The sequence below is a fragment of the Priapulus caudatus genome, unplaced genomic scaffold, assembly GCF_000485595.1.
Source record: "Priapulus caudatus unplaced genomic scaffold, Priapulus_caudatus-5.0.1 Scaffold1001, whole genome shotgun sequence".
In the NCBI taxonomy this organism is placed as follows: domain Eukaryota; kingdom Metazoa; phylum Priapulida; class Priapulimorpha; order Priapulimorphida; family Priapulidae; genus Priapulus; species Priapulus caudatus.
Genome location: NW_014578062.1, coordinates 54,696 through 74,398, shown reverse-complemented (window position 1 = coordinate 74,398; position 19,703 = coordinate 54,696). Strand labels below are relative to the sequence as shown.

Below are 19,703 nucleotides of genomic sequence, written 5' to 3'. Positions count from 1 at the left end.
CGCTCTCGGCTGGGGCGGTCTGGCCTTGCACCTCAGGTAGCCTTGGAGGCGTGCTGGACCACAGTGTCCCGGCGGCGGATCGTCTGGTCGGCGGGGTATTGGTGTAAAACGCAGGCTCTTCTCCTCCGTCATCGCGATGACGTCGGAGACGTTTTCTGGACGTGTGGGGGAGCGTTGAACGCGGGACGAGTTCTCTGGTTACAGTCTTTCCATGACTAGCTCTGCTGTCACCAGATCGATCCGTTTCTCTCGTCACAACGAGGGTTTCGGACGCAAAAGCGGGGGGTCGGACTTCTCATGCCCTCTTCTCTTCAGGAGGCAGGCCGGTTCACGCAATCTTTATGAGCGCCAGATCTCTGACATTATGGGCGCTTTTGATCGCGCATACCCCTTATCCGCCGCTTTAGACTCTGCTGTCCTTCTTGGCGCGCGTCGTGGCTGGCGGTTTCTCGTCACGCGATCGGGGTAGGGTGTTATTTTGATGGGCCCTCCGAACATCAGCGTGGGCTGGAGGTACGCCAGTGCTGCTGTGAGGAGTTTGCTCTATAGTTCAGGCAGAAAGCTGTGGCAGGGCTCCTGGTTCGCATGCTTTTTCCGCTTCAGCTATGGCACTTTAATAGATTCTTTAACTCTTCCCATGAAGCGTTTGCTCGGCGTTTGCGAGGCGCGCCCAGCGGAGTAATCTTACGTGCTTGAAGCGCTTTGTGCCGTGCATAGTCAGAGAATGGCGCTGGGCTGTTGAAGGGGGGTCCGTTATCCGACTTGACCACATCGGGTACACCGAATTCTCCAATGATCTTGTCAAGGACAGGGATGACAGCACTTGCTGTGAGAGAGGACACTGGTTCCACGACGACGTAGCGTGAGAAGTCGTCGGAGGATTACCATAAAGTGCGTACCCATGCCAGGTACCTGTCCAAATCAGTGCGGATCTCTGACATGGACGTTCAGGCAGTGCTGACATTTTTAGGGGTTCCGTGTGTTTGGGTGGCGTCGCTACCTGGCACGCCATGCAACTACGAATCATTTCCTCTACTCGATGGTCTATCCGCGCTGAACCACACTTTCTCACGTATGAGCGGCCTTCGTCTTGACCATGCCTTGATGACCAACGTGCGCCAGCTCGCAGCGCGTTGTTGCAGTTCATGGTGTACGACAATCCGTGTGCCACGTAGAATCAAGTTGCCGATTCGGTCACGGACAGTTCCCTCGAACTTTGTGAATTCGATCGAATGATGCCGTGTTAACACCGGGTCGTTGTCTCGCGATCTCCCATTTGCCAACGATGGCGTGAATGACAGCTTGCAGGGTCGCATCGGCGTTCGTGCAGTTGTGGAGTTCAGTCAGGGTCATTGCTTTGGGTGCAGAAGTAGCAGCGATGTGGTTGATGTACTCCTCTATAACCCTCTCCTCTCTCCTAGAGCACTCAGTGACGGTAGGTGTGTGTCTAGACAGGTAATCTGCTGGATTGTCCTTTCCGCTTCGATACTTCAGCTCGTCTCGTACGGCTGGAGTCTGAGTGTCCACCGTTCGATACAGTGCTGGAGGCTTTGACCGGCGGATTATTGTACAGCGGCACCAGTGGTTTGTGGTCGGTGTATATGGTTACCGGACTTCCCATCACATAGATGTGAAGGTGTTCACAGGCCCATACTACAGCCAGGGCTTCGCGCTCTGTTTGGCTGTAACGCTGTTCAACTGGTGTGAGCGCTCTGCTGGCATACTGTACAGTGTGACACGTGCCGTCTTTCTCTGCCTGCATCATGAAGAATTGCGCAGAGACTACAGGACTGGCATGCGACGTGGCATTCAGTTGCCAATGAGGGATCGAAGTACCGCAGTACTGGCGCTTGTGTCAGTGCGGTCTTCAGCGCATTGAATGCTGCTTGAGTTTTGCCAACCATTGCACGGGATGTCTTTCTTGGTCAGTTCTCGGAGGTCGTGCGTGATTGTAGCGTAGTCGTGACGAATCTGGACTCGCAGTAGTTTGACATTCCGAGGAGACTACGGATCTCGGATGCAGACTTTGGCGGTTCATCTCCAGAATTGCTTGATTTTCGAGGATCAGCGGCAAGGACCTGCTTTCAGAAGATGACGAAGAATCAAGTGATGTTTTGTTGAACTCGACTTTCTTCTTGAGAGAGTGAGCCCTTTTCCCTCAGGCGTTGGAATGCTGCTCGGAGATTCTCGTCGTGTGCCGTTTGGTCACTTCGCAAAACGAGTATGTCATCGCTCAGTGTTGATGACACCATTGAGACCGGGCTAGGCCTTGTCTGATGGCTTCTTGAAAACCTCGGCAGCGTCCTAGATGCCGAAATTAACCTGGTGAATTGCCTCAGGCCGACGTGTGTGGCGACCGTTGTGATGTACCGTGATGCCTCGTCGAGTTCTAGCTGGTTTATAGCCTTGATTTAGGTCTAGCTTAGAAAACACTGTCGCACCGTTGAGGTCGTTCACAAGCTCGTTGATTGTAGGCGTTGAGTGGCGTTCCCTCTTTATTGCTGTGTTTGCACATCGCATGTCGATGCACACCCGGAGCTGTCCGTTTTTCTTCGGGACACAGACCACTGGAGAGACCCATGGTGTCGGGCGGTAGGTCGTTGAAGTACTCCGAGTCTTCATCTGTTTGAAGTTGAGCCTCAAGTCTTTGCGCACGTGAATGGAACGCGTCGATGTGTCTGTGCTACAGGTTGGACGGTTTCATCAATGTGTAGATGCACGTTACAGTCCTTCAGCTTACCCAGACCAGTGAACAGGTCGCTATATTCACTCACCAGTTGTTCTGCGTTGCGTCTCCCAATGGCGTTCACCAGTGTGATAAGCTTGAGTTGACGTGATGTCTGCCAACTGAGAAGTGAGGCGCTCGTTGCGTACTACGGTGAGTGGTTGCATCACATGACCTGTTTCTGTACGTCAGGCACGATGTGAACTCTCCAAGCGTTTGCAGTGGTGTCGTCTCGCCATACGCGTATATCCTTGCTGAAGAACGTTGTAGGGCGGGGCGGACTTTGCATGGAGCGGTAGGTTCCTCAGAGAGCAGGTTGACGCTTGCTCCCGAGTCAGCCATCATGGTGATGTGGTTGTTGCCAATGTTGATGTCAAAATGTGGTGAGGCGGCTTGACCTTCTATGTTCACCTTGTAAGTGTACTCGGCGTCTTCTACCTCCTCTATTTGGTGCACTCTTGACGTTGACAAACATACAGCAGCAAAATGGTTTTGCTTCCCACATTTCTAGCAGGCTTGACCCATGCCGGACATTTCTTGAATCGCCTTGGTGTGGCCACTGACCTCCACAGTTCCGGCACTTTTAGCGGTGCTGTTTGGAGCTGGTTTTGAGTGGCGAGTGGTGAAATCCCGCAGGCTGTTTATGGACATGCTGCTTTGACTTTGATGGCGAACGTTGGTTTGTTCGCGGCTTAGGAGATTAACCCTTGACTCTTGATCGCTTGGAGTGTGCATGTGTCACTTCAAGGTTTCGGCGTATTGCATAGCTGGTCTAATGTTACGTCCGGATCACTCAGTCCCTTGTCACGCACCTTGTCTAGCCGACAACCCATGATGATCTGTGACTTGACCTCTGCATTAGGCTCCGCGAACTGACAGGTTTCTGCCAGTTGTTTAAGGATACAGTAAAATCTTCTATGTTGGGTGTATCCTGGACGTTTTCTTGAAGAGGTATCTTTGAAATTCAATGTTGGCTCACGGGTTAAAATAAGCAGTGATGCGGCAGTTACTCGCCGTACGTCCTGACTGGCACAGCTGTTTGACTCTCCGACCCTGGAATTTCTGGATGGCTCCAATAACTGCTGATCGAAGCTGTCTACGATGTCGTTGAGGTCGGAACCACCGTACATAAGCAGTAATCCTTCTTTTGCACGCGTTAACTATGCCCAGCGCGTTGAAAACGTTACATTCCAATCTACGCAGGCATTTCGTCCATCGGAACATTTTTGCCTTCGGATGGCAATCAAACGGCTCGTACGGAGGCGGTTGTAGCTGAATTGCTGCCATTTTCACTCGCAGTGTTCCTTATTGATCGTTTGATCCTCGTCGCCAATGTAATTTCTTATTTGTTTTGTTGATTGATGATATCAAACATAATTGAACTCCGAAGATTATAAACCTCGTTTCTGTCCAATCCATTCCCGCTGCTCCTTTATTTCTTACTTCCGGATGTCCGCTCACGCATGCGTCACATTGCACACATGGAGTCAGCATCGATACAAAACGTAAACACTAGGGCTGGACATCACATCCGTGACGACTGGATTTTCTCTCGGGCAACTAAAATTGCTTCCGTGGTTGTCCGGTGTCCAACCTCTATAAAAATTGTATATTCATAATGCGCGCGTTCATTTTACATACGGCCAGGGTTGCACAATACGCTGCAAACGTACATGTCTAGACGCATTGTCTGGCTTGCTTGATACAAAGTATAACCATTACATGTTTAACAACACAATGTTTCGTGTTAATTTTCAATTTGCTCATCTGTGGACTTGACACAGTGTTAGTAATGTTAGTAATGTTAGTAGTGTAATGTTAGTAGTTAATGTAAATGTTATGAAATAAATTTTATGCAACTTATTACTATTATTATACGTCATTGATCCCAGCATCATTTACACATTACCAATATTTTATTATCTTCATATAATGAGTGAAACAATGCGAATGGCCATGTCTGCTGTCACTGCAATAGGTACAAAATGTACATGTTAGGCCTTTTACTTTACAGCACTGAGCATCACGTGAGCAGAGCGCATGCAGCACATGTTTAAATAATATCGCGGACAACCAAAACTCTTGAGGGAAACCCTTTGGGTCTCTTGGTTGTCTCCGGACAACCCAAAAAAAAACTTAAAATTGAGCACTGGGTATATGTCAGGTTTTCTGATTTATGAGAGGTGAACTCGATTTGGAACCAGCAAACCAGCAAGTTTCCAAAATTTTTTTGGGAGGACCCCATACCCCCTCCTGTTTTTCACTCCCCCTCCTTGGAATCCTAGACCGCCACTGAACAATGGGTAGCGCTAGAAACAGTTGCCATCTTTATTTCTAAAATGCAGCCATTTACTACAGACACTAGGCATTGCTGCTGCACACCTTAACAATTCTTCCACCGAGAGAAATCTTCTGATGGGGCAGGTAATATTAAAAAGGCAAGACATTTAAATTCATGTAGAGAGGGTCATTGGTCTAACCTCTTAGATGCGATACGTCTATCCTTAAGGATACTCTCCACGTTGTGCACGGGTATTTCTCTAGTGAAGATTAAAAGTTTATTGGCGAATAAATCGAATGAATCACTTGTTTTATTTATAGAGGAGATATATCTCTATGCTCAAGCCAAAATTTTTTATGAAATTTCCAGCACCTAATTATGTTACCACACAAATTTTGAATTTTTATTTAAAAATGGTATTTTGGATATTTCTCAACTACCAGAAAGAGTGAGAATACAAAATTTTTGCCACATGTTAAGCACAATATGGACCAAAATAGTGCGTTAGGATTTTTCTTTAATTTTCATATTTACCGAGAAAACTGGAAAAAACTGCTTAAAAATCAAGTTGTGTGTTAAAATAGAAAATTTTAGCGAATAAAGAGGCATAACTAATAAAGTACGGCACTTAATAACAATCCCTGACGCACTTCTTTACCACAATATGTTACCATTAAAACGAGTGTAAAATTAACTTAATCCGAGTTGTAATCACAGAGAAATATCCATTTATACATCGGCTACTGTGGCAGAAATCAAAACGAAGAAATAAGCTTTTTTCTATTTTTCACAATGAGTGACCACCTGTGTGCAAAATGGGTGAATGTATGTGATATATCTATTGTTAGTACTTACTGCGACATATCCATGACTAACTGACACCACTAAATTGGTAAAATGTTCAATGCACCTTGAGAAATTCTGAGAAATTACAAGGTGACCAACGCAAATTCATGCAAATGGCGCGAACCCTGACATCACTGTCAACAAACGCGCTCCTTCAGGGGTGTATCCAGGATTTTTTCTGGGTGGGTCGTAATCATAATTTGTTGGACCTTTTCACAATTAAATAGCAGCAAGATGTGATTACAATGTCAATACAATCAGGGGCGTGTACAGGATTTGTACCAAGGGGGGGTCTAACCGTAACCGAAACTTGGGAGCACGCGAAGGGGGGGGTCTGGGGGGAATATCATCCACTATTTTGCGCAGTTCGCTGTTTTTGGTCCCCCTTGTTAAAAAATCTTGGCTGCGCCACTGTTTTTTGGTGTTTTCTGATCATATTAAATTATGTGATTGAAAATAGGAGATGTGGGGACAACCAGAAATTGTTGCGGACAACCACATTTTTTTTCTTATTTCGAGCACTGCTTAATATGGTAGCCATAGTTATAGTATAAACTAGTTCTAGTCTATTAGTCTGTATTGTGTAGTCTGTGTGGCAAAGTATGTAGAGTATTGCTAAATACAGAAATATCGATGCATTTATATTGTAGGGTAATATATATGGGAATATAGAGATGAGTGTGGCACAATGGTATGTGTGGCTGTGTAAGCCTGGTTTTTATTATAGGTTAAAGTCATGAATATATCTATTGATATGTTTATGGTTAAACTTCCTTCTATTATCGCTTATAGTCGGGTTCGGCCGAACTATTGCTTTCACAATTATTTAGCCAAAGGAGAGCAATTTCATCTTTATTTAATTTATATGATATTATTTACTTATTATATTATTATTTATATTATTTTATTTTATTTATTTTACTTTTAATTATAGCACATAAAATATATCGTTTTGTGCGATTTATGTTGCCTGCCACACAATTTTATTGTAGTGTTGGTATGTTTTACCAACCTTGCACTTTATAGATGCATCCGCCACATATGCATCTATCTGTCTGACAATAAAGCAGTGTGATTATAAATGGTTTCATGTATGTAGTGAGGCATGAAATATGTAGTTAGAGGGATGGCTATAATATATGTTATGTCGAGCTATCATGCATTTTCTAAAGGAGGGTGAGAAATTCAAGGTAGTCCAAAACTATGAGATTTATTTGCAGACTACTGTACTACAGGAACATTTATTCTTGTTGAAGATACTATAACCTAATCAACTGGTATATGCATACTGCCAGGTAGGATGTTTAAAAACTTAGAAGATTTATTTGAATGTTACCAGTTGTTTGCACACCAACTATCATTTTATTTGTATCAATTAAAGAAGTATATATGTTACTTAGAATGTGTGGAGATGGAAGAAGCTTCTGGTGAGACAGTTAATTTATCAGGTTCCGCAGATTAGTGGATGATTTGTGACGCAAAAGAATGTTGCATGTTACTAGTCGTGATCCGATTAGACATGGCCGAATCCTCTTACAAGATAGATTTAGCTGTTTTTACTCTGAGGTACTGAAATTATCTTTGTTTAATGGTTCCGTTATATTTCAAGTTTTACGGAAATCAATCAAGTTTAGCGCAGGCTAATTCTTTTGTTGTAGGGCCTCTAAAAGGCAAATGCACTGATGGGTTTGCAATGCCTGAGCGTGTTCTGGAATTTAAAGACAGCTAGCAATTAAGTCTGCAAGATCATTTAAATTCAAGTGCATGATAAATACAAATCTAATCATCGTAGATCAAAGCTTCTTCATGAATTTAAGTTCTCTATAAAACTTCATCGTTAAATCACAGTTCACGCGTCAGTGAGTGCACGTTCACTTCTATGGTGAACTGTATCATCGCACGAGAAATGTTTAGTACTGTCATGATATCGGCTGTCTGATACGGTTTCAGAATGTAGCAGCTCACATTTTGTAGTGAAGCACTGCATATGGGAATTTGTATTGAAATTTCCTATTTGTGTGTTGCGGTAGGTGTCTTGGGGTCCATACCTATGTGTCCCGGTACCTATGTGTCCCGGTACCTATGTGTCCCAGTACCCAGGTACCTATGTGTCCCGGTACCTATGTGTCCCGGTACCTATGTGTCCCAGTACCCAAGTACCTATGTGTCCCGGTACCTATGTTTCCCGGTACCTATGTGTCCCGGTACCTATGTATCCCAGTACCCGGGTATATGTGTCCCGGCACCTATGTTTCCCGGTACCAATGTTCCCCCATCTTAAAAGGGGGTACTATTTAAAGTCATGAGAGAATAAAACTATGCTCAGTATGTTTCCCTTAAAATGTCTTTTAATACAAATGAAATAATACTGAATTACAGCCCTAACCCTTTAAATACGGGACTCAAAATTCTTTTAACACAAACGAAAATTTTTTTGAATTAATCTCAAAATTAATCGCATTCATTATAATATATTAAAATATATGGAAGTCATATAAAAGTCATGGAAAAAAACGATAATGGAAAATTGAACATTTATAATGATATATAGAATATATATTAATATGATATATGCGAATTTCGCATGGTGTGTCGCTTAATGCAAAAATTGTGAACTGAACTGACAGTTTTGTATTTGAAAATTAACTAAAAAAAACATTTTGTGTGTGCTGACGTAACAGCCTAGGCTTAATCCTGAAATCCTTTGTTTCGTGTACTGGGAAACATAGGTACCGGGACACATAGGTACCTGAGTACTGGGACACATAGGTACCGGGACACATAGGTACCGGGACACATAGGTACCGGGGTACTGGGACACATAGGTACCGGGACACATAGGTACCTGGGTACTGGAACACATAGGTACCGGGACACATAGGTACCTGGGTACTGGAACACATAGGTACCGGGACACATAGGTACCGGGACACATAGGTATGACCCCGGTGTCTTGCTGTGTCATCAGTGAGTGAGTGCGCAAGCTGGGTAAAACCACACAGCGTTATGTGCATGCCTTGGCTTTCCATTTCCCTCACCATGCCTTCAACTCTATATGGCCTCCCTCTTCCCCTTCTCTTGCATACTGTGTACATCCATTTCTCTCATTCTCACCAACCCTGTCTCATCATTCTAAATAGATACATCTATCCCTGTGTTATTCCTACCCTCTCTTGCTTCTTGTTGCTCTCTGTATCTAGCCAGTCTTCTGTCCTCATAATTCTCTCCCATTTTTTCTATGCTATCTCTTCGCCTAATTCCTCCATTCTTCCCCTCCTCTCTCTCTCCCTCTTCCATTCATGAGCTCACTTCTACTATGTGGCCTTTCCATCTCTGTTCTCGGCTTACGTTATGCAAAGGTTCATTTTGCGCAGTTTGTTATCTTGCTAGTTATGAGCCATTTTTTAGCCTGCAAACCCTGCAAATCCATCCATCTATCTGTCCCATTAACCATCTATTCATCCACCTGTCCCTTGTCTATCTGTATGTCCATCTATCCATCCTTCCATCCATCTATCCGTCCATCCATCCCATCCATCCATCCATCCATCCATCCATCCATCCATCCATCCATCCATCCATCCATCCATCCATCCATCCATCCATCCATCCATCCATCCATCCATCCATCCATCCATCCATCCATCCATCCATCCATCCATCCATCCATCCATCCATCCATCCATCCATCCATCCATACTTCCATTGATCCTTTTATCCACCTATGCATCAATACGTCCATGTATGCACCTTTATATGTATAGATTTGTGTTTTTAATTGGTGGTATGTATTTACTGCATGAAGATTCCTCTCTGTGTGCTATTTACTCTCTGCGCTCTATACGCCGTGCATTGATTTTCTGTGAGTTCTGATGGTAAATGATAACTATATATATATATATACATATATATATATAAATATTTAACTTTCACGAGATACTGTTAGCGCAGTTCTGCACTGCTGGGAGCCTGGGACTTTGCCATTACAATGTAGGGTAGCGAGACATGGAGTTGTAGTAGACGAGAGATGTCGTAAGTAAGGCTGAAGGGGTCGTTGTCGTATCAGGTACTACAGATATGTACCCGAGGTACGTATATATGTATACACAAGTGTACCAGACCTGTATCTTCTCATTATATATGTACCCTGTGTTTACATAAACGTACCTGCCCCGCGGGCAGCATATCCCTTACAAAAATTTAAGCAATCCACAAGCGATCGAACACATCGATTGCTTGTCGATTGCTTAATGAAGTCAATCGATCAAGCAATCAAAACTGGATCCTAAGCTAATCCGACAAGGAATGCGACTGACTGACAGCCTAAGCAATCGACAAGCAAGTCGAGACTGATCCTAGATGGCAATCGACAAGCCCAGATCGATGACTGACCTAAACCAAGTCGACAAGCAATTCGATGACTTGAGTCAGACAATTCCACAACTGATCAACAAGTAACGTAGACCTGACCAAGACTAGATTGTCCAAGCGCTGAAGACTGCATCGGTCAATGTTTAAGATTGCCAGATGATTGAGCAGTGCCCAGAGATAATATCGGGTTCATTATATTTAACTAGAGTCTCTGGAATAGCAGTCCGGTTTGAAGCAGCGATACCATGAGCCAATTCAGGTGTTAACCGGAATTCACTTCAATAGTTGGGTATGACTTATACCCAGCTAACACAGTAACGTTGTTCCTAACGTTATGATCTGGTTTTATTGGTTTGGTTGGAATTAAACCTTCTACAGAAAACGCGCGCGATCATCAAACGTGTATGTAGAATCGAAGGTTATAGTGATAGGTTAGAAAACAAATACTGGCAGCACATATTGAATGTACAAACTATAGTACTGAGAACGTTGTATCTAGAGGTCCGAGTGGGGACAAGATAAACGGTTGATGTTATAACTGTTGTCGTAACATAAAAAACGTTAGCGTCCATGAAACGTGTTACACCTAGACCAATTATAAGTGTAACGGTTTTATATGATTTAGAGGAACAAACGTTGTGCTGGCACAGTATGTATATGCACCTATTAGATTAACCATGGGCAGTATGAAAGTTATGGTACTCGTTTGGAGTGTATAAAATAGAACGTGGCCAAATTCTCCATCAATAAACGTAGCCATTGCATAACTTGCACTAACAAATACTGCTGTAAAATAAAAGTATGAACGTATAGGAATGAAGCGTATACTGTGATAGTGTTGGTTTTTATCGAAAAAAGAGCGGTACTAGATTTGTGGGAAGATTGCGGCGCTATATATACTTGGGCGAAGCGCAGGCGCCGTCAACATAAAAGGGGGGAGGCGGAATTGGCGTAAATTAATGGAGGATCGAGCGATAGGTGAAGGAGGAGGAGGAGCGAGGGGAGGAGGAGGCAGTGAGAGATATAAGAGAGGTCGCAAAAGGGGGATGTGGAGCAGGAGGGGGAGAGTGGGAGAAGGTGGGTTGATGGGATGATAGCTAGAGGAGGCGAGAAAAATGAAACTGGGGATGTAGGTGGCTGTGGGAAAGCCTATAGGCGTATATGGTGAAGCTAGCTAGCGCGGCCTGTAGGCATCTCTGTATATATCATGTAATCAACTATTTCTAGTTAGAAGCATATAACTTCTAATAACAGGCATGTTTATAAATTAAATATATATATAGGCAAAATCAACCGAAACAAGCTCAACCTCATTTAGGCAGCGCTTCACATACAGCGCCCAGTGTTTCTTGATTGACCTAGGAAAGAAAATCACGCCCTACGGGTAACGGTACCGTACCTTATAGTCTCGAGACTACGGGTAGCGGTAGTCCATGGCGTTGCTTTCCCACAAATTAATGCCGTTGAAATTAATTCAGCGATTAATTAATCTGCTAGCTAATAATAATAAAATAATTATTAATTATTAATTAATTAATTAGCTTACCTACACCTAGTTGTTTGGGATGATTGTTAGTTCAGCACCAAAATATTGAAAGCAAAAGTTATACCCATAGCGAATTGTTTTATCTTGTTTTTCATACACGTATAATAGCCGAGTCTGTTTCTAGTCTAGTGTGTAGGGAGAAGTCTAGCCATTTTCCAGTAAATCAGCGATTGCTTTAAGCGTATCTATTGATTGCTTAAAGGCCGCTTATGTCGGCCTACGATTTGTGTCTATCGGACGACATAATTTATCGCGCGATATAGCAGCGTCGCACCCTCATGTCGACTTGGAGTGAACACGCATGTACAGTCGGTCCGATCAGATCGTAGCGTCCTGCATGAACGTAGACGGGTCTCGCGCCCCCAGTATTTGTTACTAGCAAGAGCATTCTTTAGCACCAAACAGAGCAATGTTGACGCCCGGACCAGTCTACATAAAACGAGTACACGTTACTTAAAACAACCAAAATGGCCTTAACCTAGTAAGACATCATGTAACTTCGTAAATCTTATGCTCATCTTTCTGAACATCGTTTTATAATCATGTGCAGAAATTGTTTCATGTGATTACGGAAAGACTTAATATATATTTGAGAAAGGGTTTGTGCAATAAATCCTTCTTTGTAAACTGGCTGACGAGTGCGTGTAGGCCTGCCCAATTTTATAATGACGTGATTTTGAATAATCAGTGAACTCGAACCGGCTGCGGTGCATTGGCTGCCATCACAGATTTGTCGCCGACAGCCGCATATAGATAAAACATGTTTTCATACTTCTCTGCGATAAGCATTCGGCGACCGTATTTCGTATCGTAAAGAGGACTCAATGTCGAGTTTTGGTCCGGCCGCATGGTTTATCGCGATCTGGCCGGTTGTTTGACGCTACGATATCAAATCCTTCGTCGGCGACTAGTCGTAATCGCCGACATAAGCGGGCTTAAAATGATCAGCGATTGCCCTGAGAGCACCTGGATTCGTCATGAATGGAATAAGCAATCTCGTCGATCTCTTTAAGGACTGATCAACGCGCGATCAAGTGATTGCTAAAAATAAGCGCTCAATTGTGCAGAGTATAGCTTAAATTATCGTTGATTGCTAATAAGGCCATCGGGAACTGATCGGGTAAGCATCGATGATGCGGTACCCCCGATGGCTAACATTAAGGCAATCGAAGATGTCCCGATTGCTTATTAATCGCATCGGATCGGGTCCCCAAGCAATCGATGATTGGTCTGATCTTTATTCAAGCAATCAATGATCAGTCCTGTATTGCTTAATTAAGCAATCAGATAAGCGATCCTTCTTGCAGCCATTGAGTGCTTATTTGAAGCACGTCTGTTGATCGCGTTGGGATTGCTTGTAGATTTGCTTAAATTTTTGTAAGGGATGAAACCACGCGATAAAGTAGCGAGAATGTCGTAAACCTTCAAACAAGAGACAAAACGCCATTTGTAAATTTTGTTTTCGTTTATATACCGTTAGATAAGTAATTTCTGATGTATTTTCCATGAAAAACACACATTTTACTCATTAATATAACATATAATATCACTAATAATTGGCAATCTTAGTGCAAATGTGTTATTTTCATCTTAATCTTAACTAGTTATGAGAGGGTCTGGGCTTATAGCTGCCGAGTTTTGTTTAGTTAGGAAATGATAATGATTTGCGATCGTATCGAGTTCGCGTATACGGCATGATTAACAGGTATCAGGATATGCAGTGTAGGGGCCTATACGCAATACGTTTTTGTTCTACTTTTTTGTTTATGTCTGTTATGATTAGTTTACAGCTGACCTCAGGGTTTTTGGTAGATAATTCGGGATTTTGGCTACAAGTCATGGAGGCTGACATCTTGCCAAATTCCAGCCATCAGAAGGGCTAAATTCTTCTTATGTTATACCGTTTTCCGGCTTTTACGACAATCACCACGTGACTGAACGAGACTTCCCGCCTGGGTACATTTATGGAGTGCAGCGGTACGGTTGTTGTAGAAACAACATTGGTCAGGTACACTTGTTGTATACATATATGTACCTCGGGTACATATCTGTAGTACCTGATACGACAACGAACTCCATTCTGCGTAAGTAAGCGTGTAAAGGCGCCGGGTTGTAAATCGTAACGATGTGAGATGATGCATGCCATGGTGGCGGGCCGCGGCATGACCTTGCGTGACCGCATGAGCGAGGTAACCGTTGGCAGACGAATCGGCACCGTTGAGTGCGGGAAAGAGCAGCCACGTAAATGTCAGTCGAGACAGTTTCGTCTCGGCGAGAATTTGATTTTGCGTGTTTCCTCGTAAGACGTAGCATTAGATCACTGGCTCGCGCGCGGCCTTGATACGCATATGGCCAGTGGAGCTGCTCGTTAGAATACTGCCTCATTTCTCATACTGATCAGCGAATTGAGCGGAGAGCGATCACAACATCGACCGCCTCGGCCGTCAAGATAAAAACCGTCGCGAAAACTTGATGCGGGCATCTCGAAAAATGCTTCGCGTGGCGTATTTCCTCAGCATTTTCCTCGCGTCAAACGGCTGTTGCGCTCGCCGACGGATTTTTGATAAAAAAATGCAGCGGGACGTGCCGTGGCACGAGCAACATTGCGGGCATCCAGCGTGAGCTCACAATGCGCGCGTGTAGCAGTGCATGATATCTGTGCCTCTGCGGGCTTGATTTACGTCTTTGTCGCCTAACAACTCGATGATGGGTGCAGCTGGTCCGGCTTGAAATACGTTATTGTAACAAGTTGAGGAAGTGCTAGCGCAAACTTGTGATCAGTCCGATTTTCTTTTTACTGTTTCTCATACTCTCATCATATTATCTATTTATATGTCGGGAAAAAAGTGCACGCGTGCATGCATGTGTCTTCATGGTAGCACCTATTTGCTAATTATTTGCTAATTTCCAAAAATATATTTCACCATCTATTTTTGCTGCGCGCCGTAAGAAAACGGTATGCCTCACCTTTTTCCACAGGCCTTCCAAACATTATACCTTCTCCACAGTTTATTATGTTATGTATTATGTTATAGTTTATTATACCTTCTCCCATAATTCCAGACACAAATACTTTCTCCTATTTTTCGTGACACAATATGTATACGCTCTCCCGTAGTTCCTGACACATATACGCCTTCTCGCGTAGTTCCCTGACACAATATACTTTCTGCTATTGTTCGTGACAGAATGTACCCTCTCCCGAGTTCCTACACACATGTTCCTTCCTCACGAGTTCCTGACACAATAATACTTTCTCACCACGTAGTGTCCTTTACTACAATATACCGCTCTCGTCTAGTTCCTGACACAGATATTATATACCTTCTACGTAGTTCCGTGACACAATAATACACTCTCTCGTAGTATCCTTACACAATATAGCCCTCTCTGCGTAGTCCTGACACAATGTACCCTCTCCTCGTAAGTTCCTTTACACATATAACCTCTCCGTAGTTTGCCTGACACTGACGAATAGTACCCTCTCATGTAGTCTTCCTGACACAATACAACGACCTTTCCGCGTACAGTTCCCTGCCCAAATATACGCCCTTTCCTGTACATCGTTAGTACACACTGTCTGCCACTGCGCAGAGCACACGTGCATATTACGGGGGGACGAATCATCTCTAGAGGCATCTTTTGAGTAGTAGATACGTGAATTGCACTGTTAGGCATCCACTTAAAGTTCAGCGACTGTCATTTCGAGAACATTGATCCCTCTCGACAAATCCGGCCAGCAGCATGCTGCTTGAGTGAGCGGGCAGACGGCTGGGTGGATTGCGGGTAAATGGATGGGTGGGTTCGCCAGCTGGCTGGAGGGAGGGTAGGTGGAGGAGCAAGGCAGGCCAGCTGGTTGGCAGGGTGGGTTGCAGCTGGGTGGAGGGGTGGGTTGGGCAGCCTGGTGGAGGGTGGTTGGCAGCTGGGTGGAGGAGAAGGTTGGAGCTGGGTGGAGGATTGGGTTGCCAGCCTGGGTGTGTTGGGGTTGGTTGGCAGCTGGGTGGAATGGGTGGGTTGCCAGCTGGGTAGATGGGTGGGTTGGCAGATCTGGTAGATGGGTGCGTTGCCAGCTGGGTAGTATGGTGGGTTGCCAGCTGGGTGGAGGGAGGTTGGCAGCTGGTGGACGGGAAGGTTGGCAGCTGGGTGAAGGGTTGGTTGCAGGCTGGGTGAAGAGGGAGGTTGGCAGCTGGTAAGATGGGTGGGGTTGCAGCCTGGGTGGAGGGAGGTGTTGGCAGGGCTGGCGGACGGGAGGGTTGCAGCTTGGTTGGTGGGGATTGGTTGCCAGCTGGGTGGCAAGGGTGGGTAGGCAAGCTGGTGGAGGGAGGGTTCGCCGTTGGCAGCTGGGTAGAGGGGTGGGTTGCCAGCTGGGTGAGGGGAGGTTGGACAGCTGGGTAGCATGTGGTGGGTTGCCCAAGCTGGCGTGGAAGGGGAAAGGGTTGGGCAGCTGTGGACGGAGCAGGTTGGCACTGGTGGTGGGGTTGTGGTTGGCAGTGGTGGAGGGGTGGGTAGGTGGCTGGGTAGAGGGGTGGGTTGGCAGCTGGGTGGTGGGTTGGTTAGCAGCTGGGTGGGGGGGGTTGGCAGCGTGGTGGTGGGGTTGGTTGGCAGCTGGTGACGGGAGGTGTTGGCAGCATAGGGTAGATGTGCGTTTGCCAGCTGGGTAGATGGGTGGGCTTGCCAGCTTGGTGAGAGGGGAGAGGGTTGGCAGCTGGGTGAGGGGAGGGTTGGCAGCGGTGGCGGGAGGGTTGGCGCTGGGTGGTTCGGGTTAGTGGCAGCTGGGTGGAGGGGTGGTAGGTGCTGGGTAGATGGGGTGGGTTGCAGCTGGTGGAGGGAGGGTTGGCAGCTGGTGGACCGGGAGGGTTGGCAGCTGGATGGAGGGGTGGTTGTGCCAGCTGGGTAGATGGGTGGGTTGGCCAGCATGGTGGAGGGGAGGGTTGCCAGCTGGTGGAGGGGTTGGGTAGTGTGGGCTGGGTAGAGGGGTGGGCTGGCAGCTGGTGAGGGGAGGGTTGGCAGCTGGGTAAGATCGGGTGGGTTGGCAGCTGGGGGTGGAGGGGAGGGTTAGCACTCAGAGCAGGTGTAAGGGGTGGCAGGCGCTGGTGGGATGAGGAGGGTTGGCAGCTGGGTGGAGGGGAGGGTAGGCGGGCAGGTGGCTGGGTGGAGGGGTGGGTTGGCAGCTGGGTGGAGGGGAGGGTTGGCAGCTGGTGGAGGGGAGGGTAGGACGGGCAGGTGCTGGGTGGAGGGGTGGTTTGGTAGCTGGAGTGGAGGGAGGGTTGCAGTGGTGAGGGTAGGGTTACGGGCAGGTGGCTGGTGGAGGGGTTGGGTTGGCAGCTGGGTGAGGAGGGGGTTGGTAGCGTGGGTGGAGGGGAGGGTTTGGCAGCTGCGGTGTAGGGAGGGTGGCAAGCTGGGTGAGATTGGTTGCGCAGCTGGGTGGTGGGTTGGTTGGCAGGCTGGTGGATTGGTGGTTGGCAGGCTGGGTAGATGGGTGGGTTGCCAAAGCTGGGTAGATGGGTGGGTTGGCAGCTGGGTAGATCGGGTGGGTTGCCAGCTCTGGGTGGGTGCGTGGTCGAGATGGGTGGTTGTGTTTGCCAGGTAGGTGGAGGGGAGGGTTTGCAGCTGGGTCGTGGGGTTGTTGGCAGCTGGTGGAGGGGAGGGTTGGGCACTGAGAGGGGGTGGGTTGCCAGCTGGGTTAGTATGGGTGGTGTTGCCAGCTTGGTGGAGGAGGGTTGTCAGCTGGGTGGAAGGGGCTGGGTAGGTAAGGCTGGGGAAGGGGTGGGTTTGGAGCTGGTGGACGGGAGGTGGCAGCCTGGATGGGAGGGTTGGGTTGGCAGTTGGGTGGAGGGGAGCGGTTTACGCAGCTCAAGAGGCGTGGTGGAGGGGTGGGCAGGCAGCTGGGTGGAGGGAGAGGTGGCAGCCTGGGTGGAGGAGAGGGTAGGCGGCCAGGAGCGCTTGGGTGAGGGGTGGGTTGGCAGCTGGTGGAGGGGGGTTGGCAGCTGGATGGGGAAGGTGTAGTGCGGGCAGGTCGGCTGGGTGGAGGGTTGGTTTTGGTAGGCCTGGGTAGAGGGGTGGGTTGTTAGCTGGTGGAGGTGTTTGGTAGGTGGTAGAGGAAGGGATGGTAGCTGGGTAGAGGTGTGGGTGGTAGCTGGATAGAGTGTGGGTTGCAGACCTGGGTGGAGGGTTGGGTTGTAGGCTGGGTGAGGGGTGGGCTGGCAGCTGGTTGCTAGGGGGTGGGTTGCCAGCTTGGCGGAGGGAGGGTAGAGGTGGCTGGGTGGAGGGTTGTTTGGTAGCTGGTAGAGGGTGGTTGGTAGTGGGATGGAGGCGTTGGTTTTGGTACTGGGCTAGAGGGTGGGTTGGTAGCTGGGTAGAGGGGTGGGTTGGTAGCTGGGTGGAGGGTTGGTTTGGTAGCTGGGTAGAGGGGTGGGTTGGTAGCTGGTTGTAGGGGTGGGTTGCCAGCTGGGCGGAGGGGAGGGTAGGTGGCCGGGAGGAGGGCGGGTGGGCGTTTGGGTAAGGGAGTGAGAGGGCGTTTGAGTAAGGGGCCTGGGTGAGTGGGTAGGCGGGCGTCTGGGTGGAGGGGTGCGTAAGTGGCTGGGCAGAGTGGTGACCGTGAGTGACCGAGTGGGTGTTCAAGCAGGCGGGTGAGCGGCTACCCGCGTTCTCGTCATGGCTGGGGTGACCGATGGATGGCCTGTGAACGCGATGCGTGCGCAAACGTTCTTATTGATCTCTCGGGCCACCCGGCTAGACATTCGTACAATGCCGCCAATTAGTTGTGACCACCCTGCTGTTTGCACGCATGGGCGTGTGCGTGCGCTCATACGTTAGTTAGCCAAAATAACGAATGAGTGAACACGGCATGCGTTTCTCGTTCCGTACGGTATATGCATCAGTCAAAGCGACGAATCACAAGTGCAAGCAGCGCTATGGATTTTCGCGTGTGCGTGTGCACGGCACACATCTGTGTATTATGTACTAGTTGGTGATATATATCAGCAGTGAGAGAGAGGGAAGATGGCTGAGGTGTAAGCGAAATTATGAACAACAAAATACGCCCTGACTGACTCAGTGAGTGAATCACTTACTGACGTGTAACTAGGTAGTCACTGTCATAGACTGGTGACTCGTAGTTGTCACTGACTCATTGCTTTCTATTCATTCAATCATTGTATACATTTGCCTAAATTTGCCTAAGTCCAAGTTGTGAATAGATCTTGTTATGTTCTTTGCAGGAGGAGTTGGAGCGGAAAGATCCAAGAGGAAGAACCCTGCTGCATCTGTCAGTGTCTTTGGGTCATCTGGAGTCCACTCGCGTGTTGCTGAACCATGGCGCAGATGCGAGTGCAGAGAATGGACAGAACTGGACAGGTGGCAGCACTTTCTCATACATTCGGCTTAAGTTTCTGAAAGTGCGTGACCCAGTTTTAGTATTGCATTAGCAGTGGAACCTGTGGTGACTTGAAGTAAATCGATATAATCTGATAAAGAGTGCATCATAGGGCCTACTTCTATTGCCTTTACCACTGTAAATCTGAAATACTATTCATCTGGTTACACCACTGTATTGAATTGAATTGTTTAATCTGCTAGGATAAAGTGTTTACACTAGCCAAGACATGCTGTTTAAGTGATAAAGGGTGACAGGGCAAATCGTATTAGAACACGCTCAAAGAACCCGATGATAAAGTTTAAGCGGCCAAACTTTTTACATGTTTATAGTGATCATCAGTTATAGTAACCCTACAAGTCCATGCAACAGATCTGAAAGTGTCTGAAAATTTATTACATGTTGTTCGTATTTAAAGCTACACGCATGTCCTTTTGATTGTAAGTGCCTGGAGGATAAATAATGATATCAAGGGCATCCATTTTTAGCTCGCCTTGACATCGTCAAGATGAGCTATTGCCATGGGGTGTCGTCCGTTCGTCCGTCCGTCCGTCCGTCC

The 19,703-nt window shown here is 46.9% G+C and overlaps 1 protein-coding gene across 1 annotated transcript in view; it reads left to right on the top strand.

Moving 5' to 3' along the window:
- The window catches only part of LOC106814898 (ankyrin repeat domain-containing protein 13D-like), a 51,313-nt gene that overhangs the window by 4,266 nt on the left and 27,344 nt on the right, over positions 1–19,703 (top strand). The window contains exon 2 of the mRNA XM_014819274.1: positions 18,990–19,125. Within this exon, the coding sequence (XP_014674760.1) occupies positions 18,990–19,125 (136 nt within the window). The remainder of the gene's footprint in view (positions 1–18,989; positions 19,126–19,703) is intronic.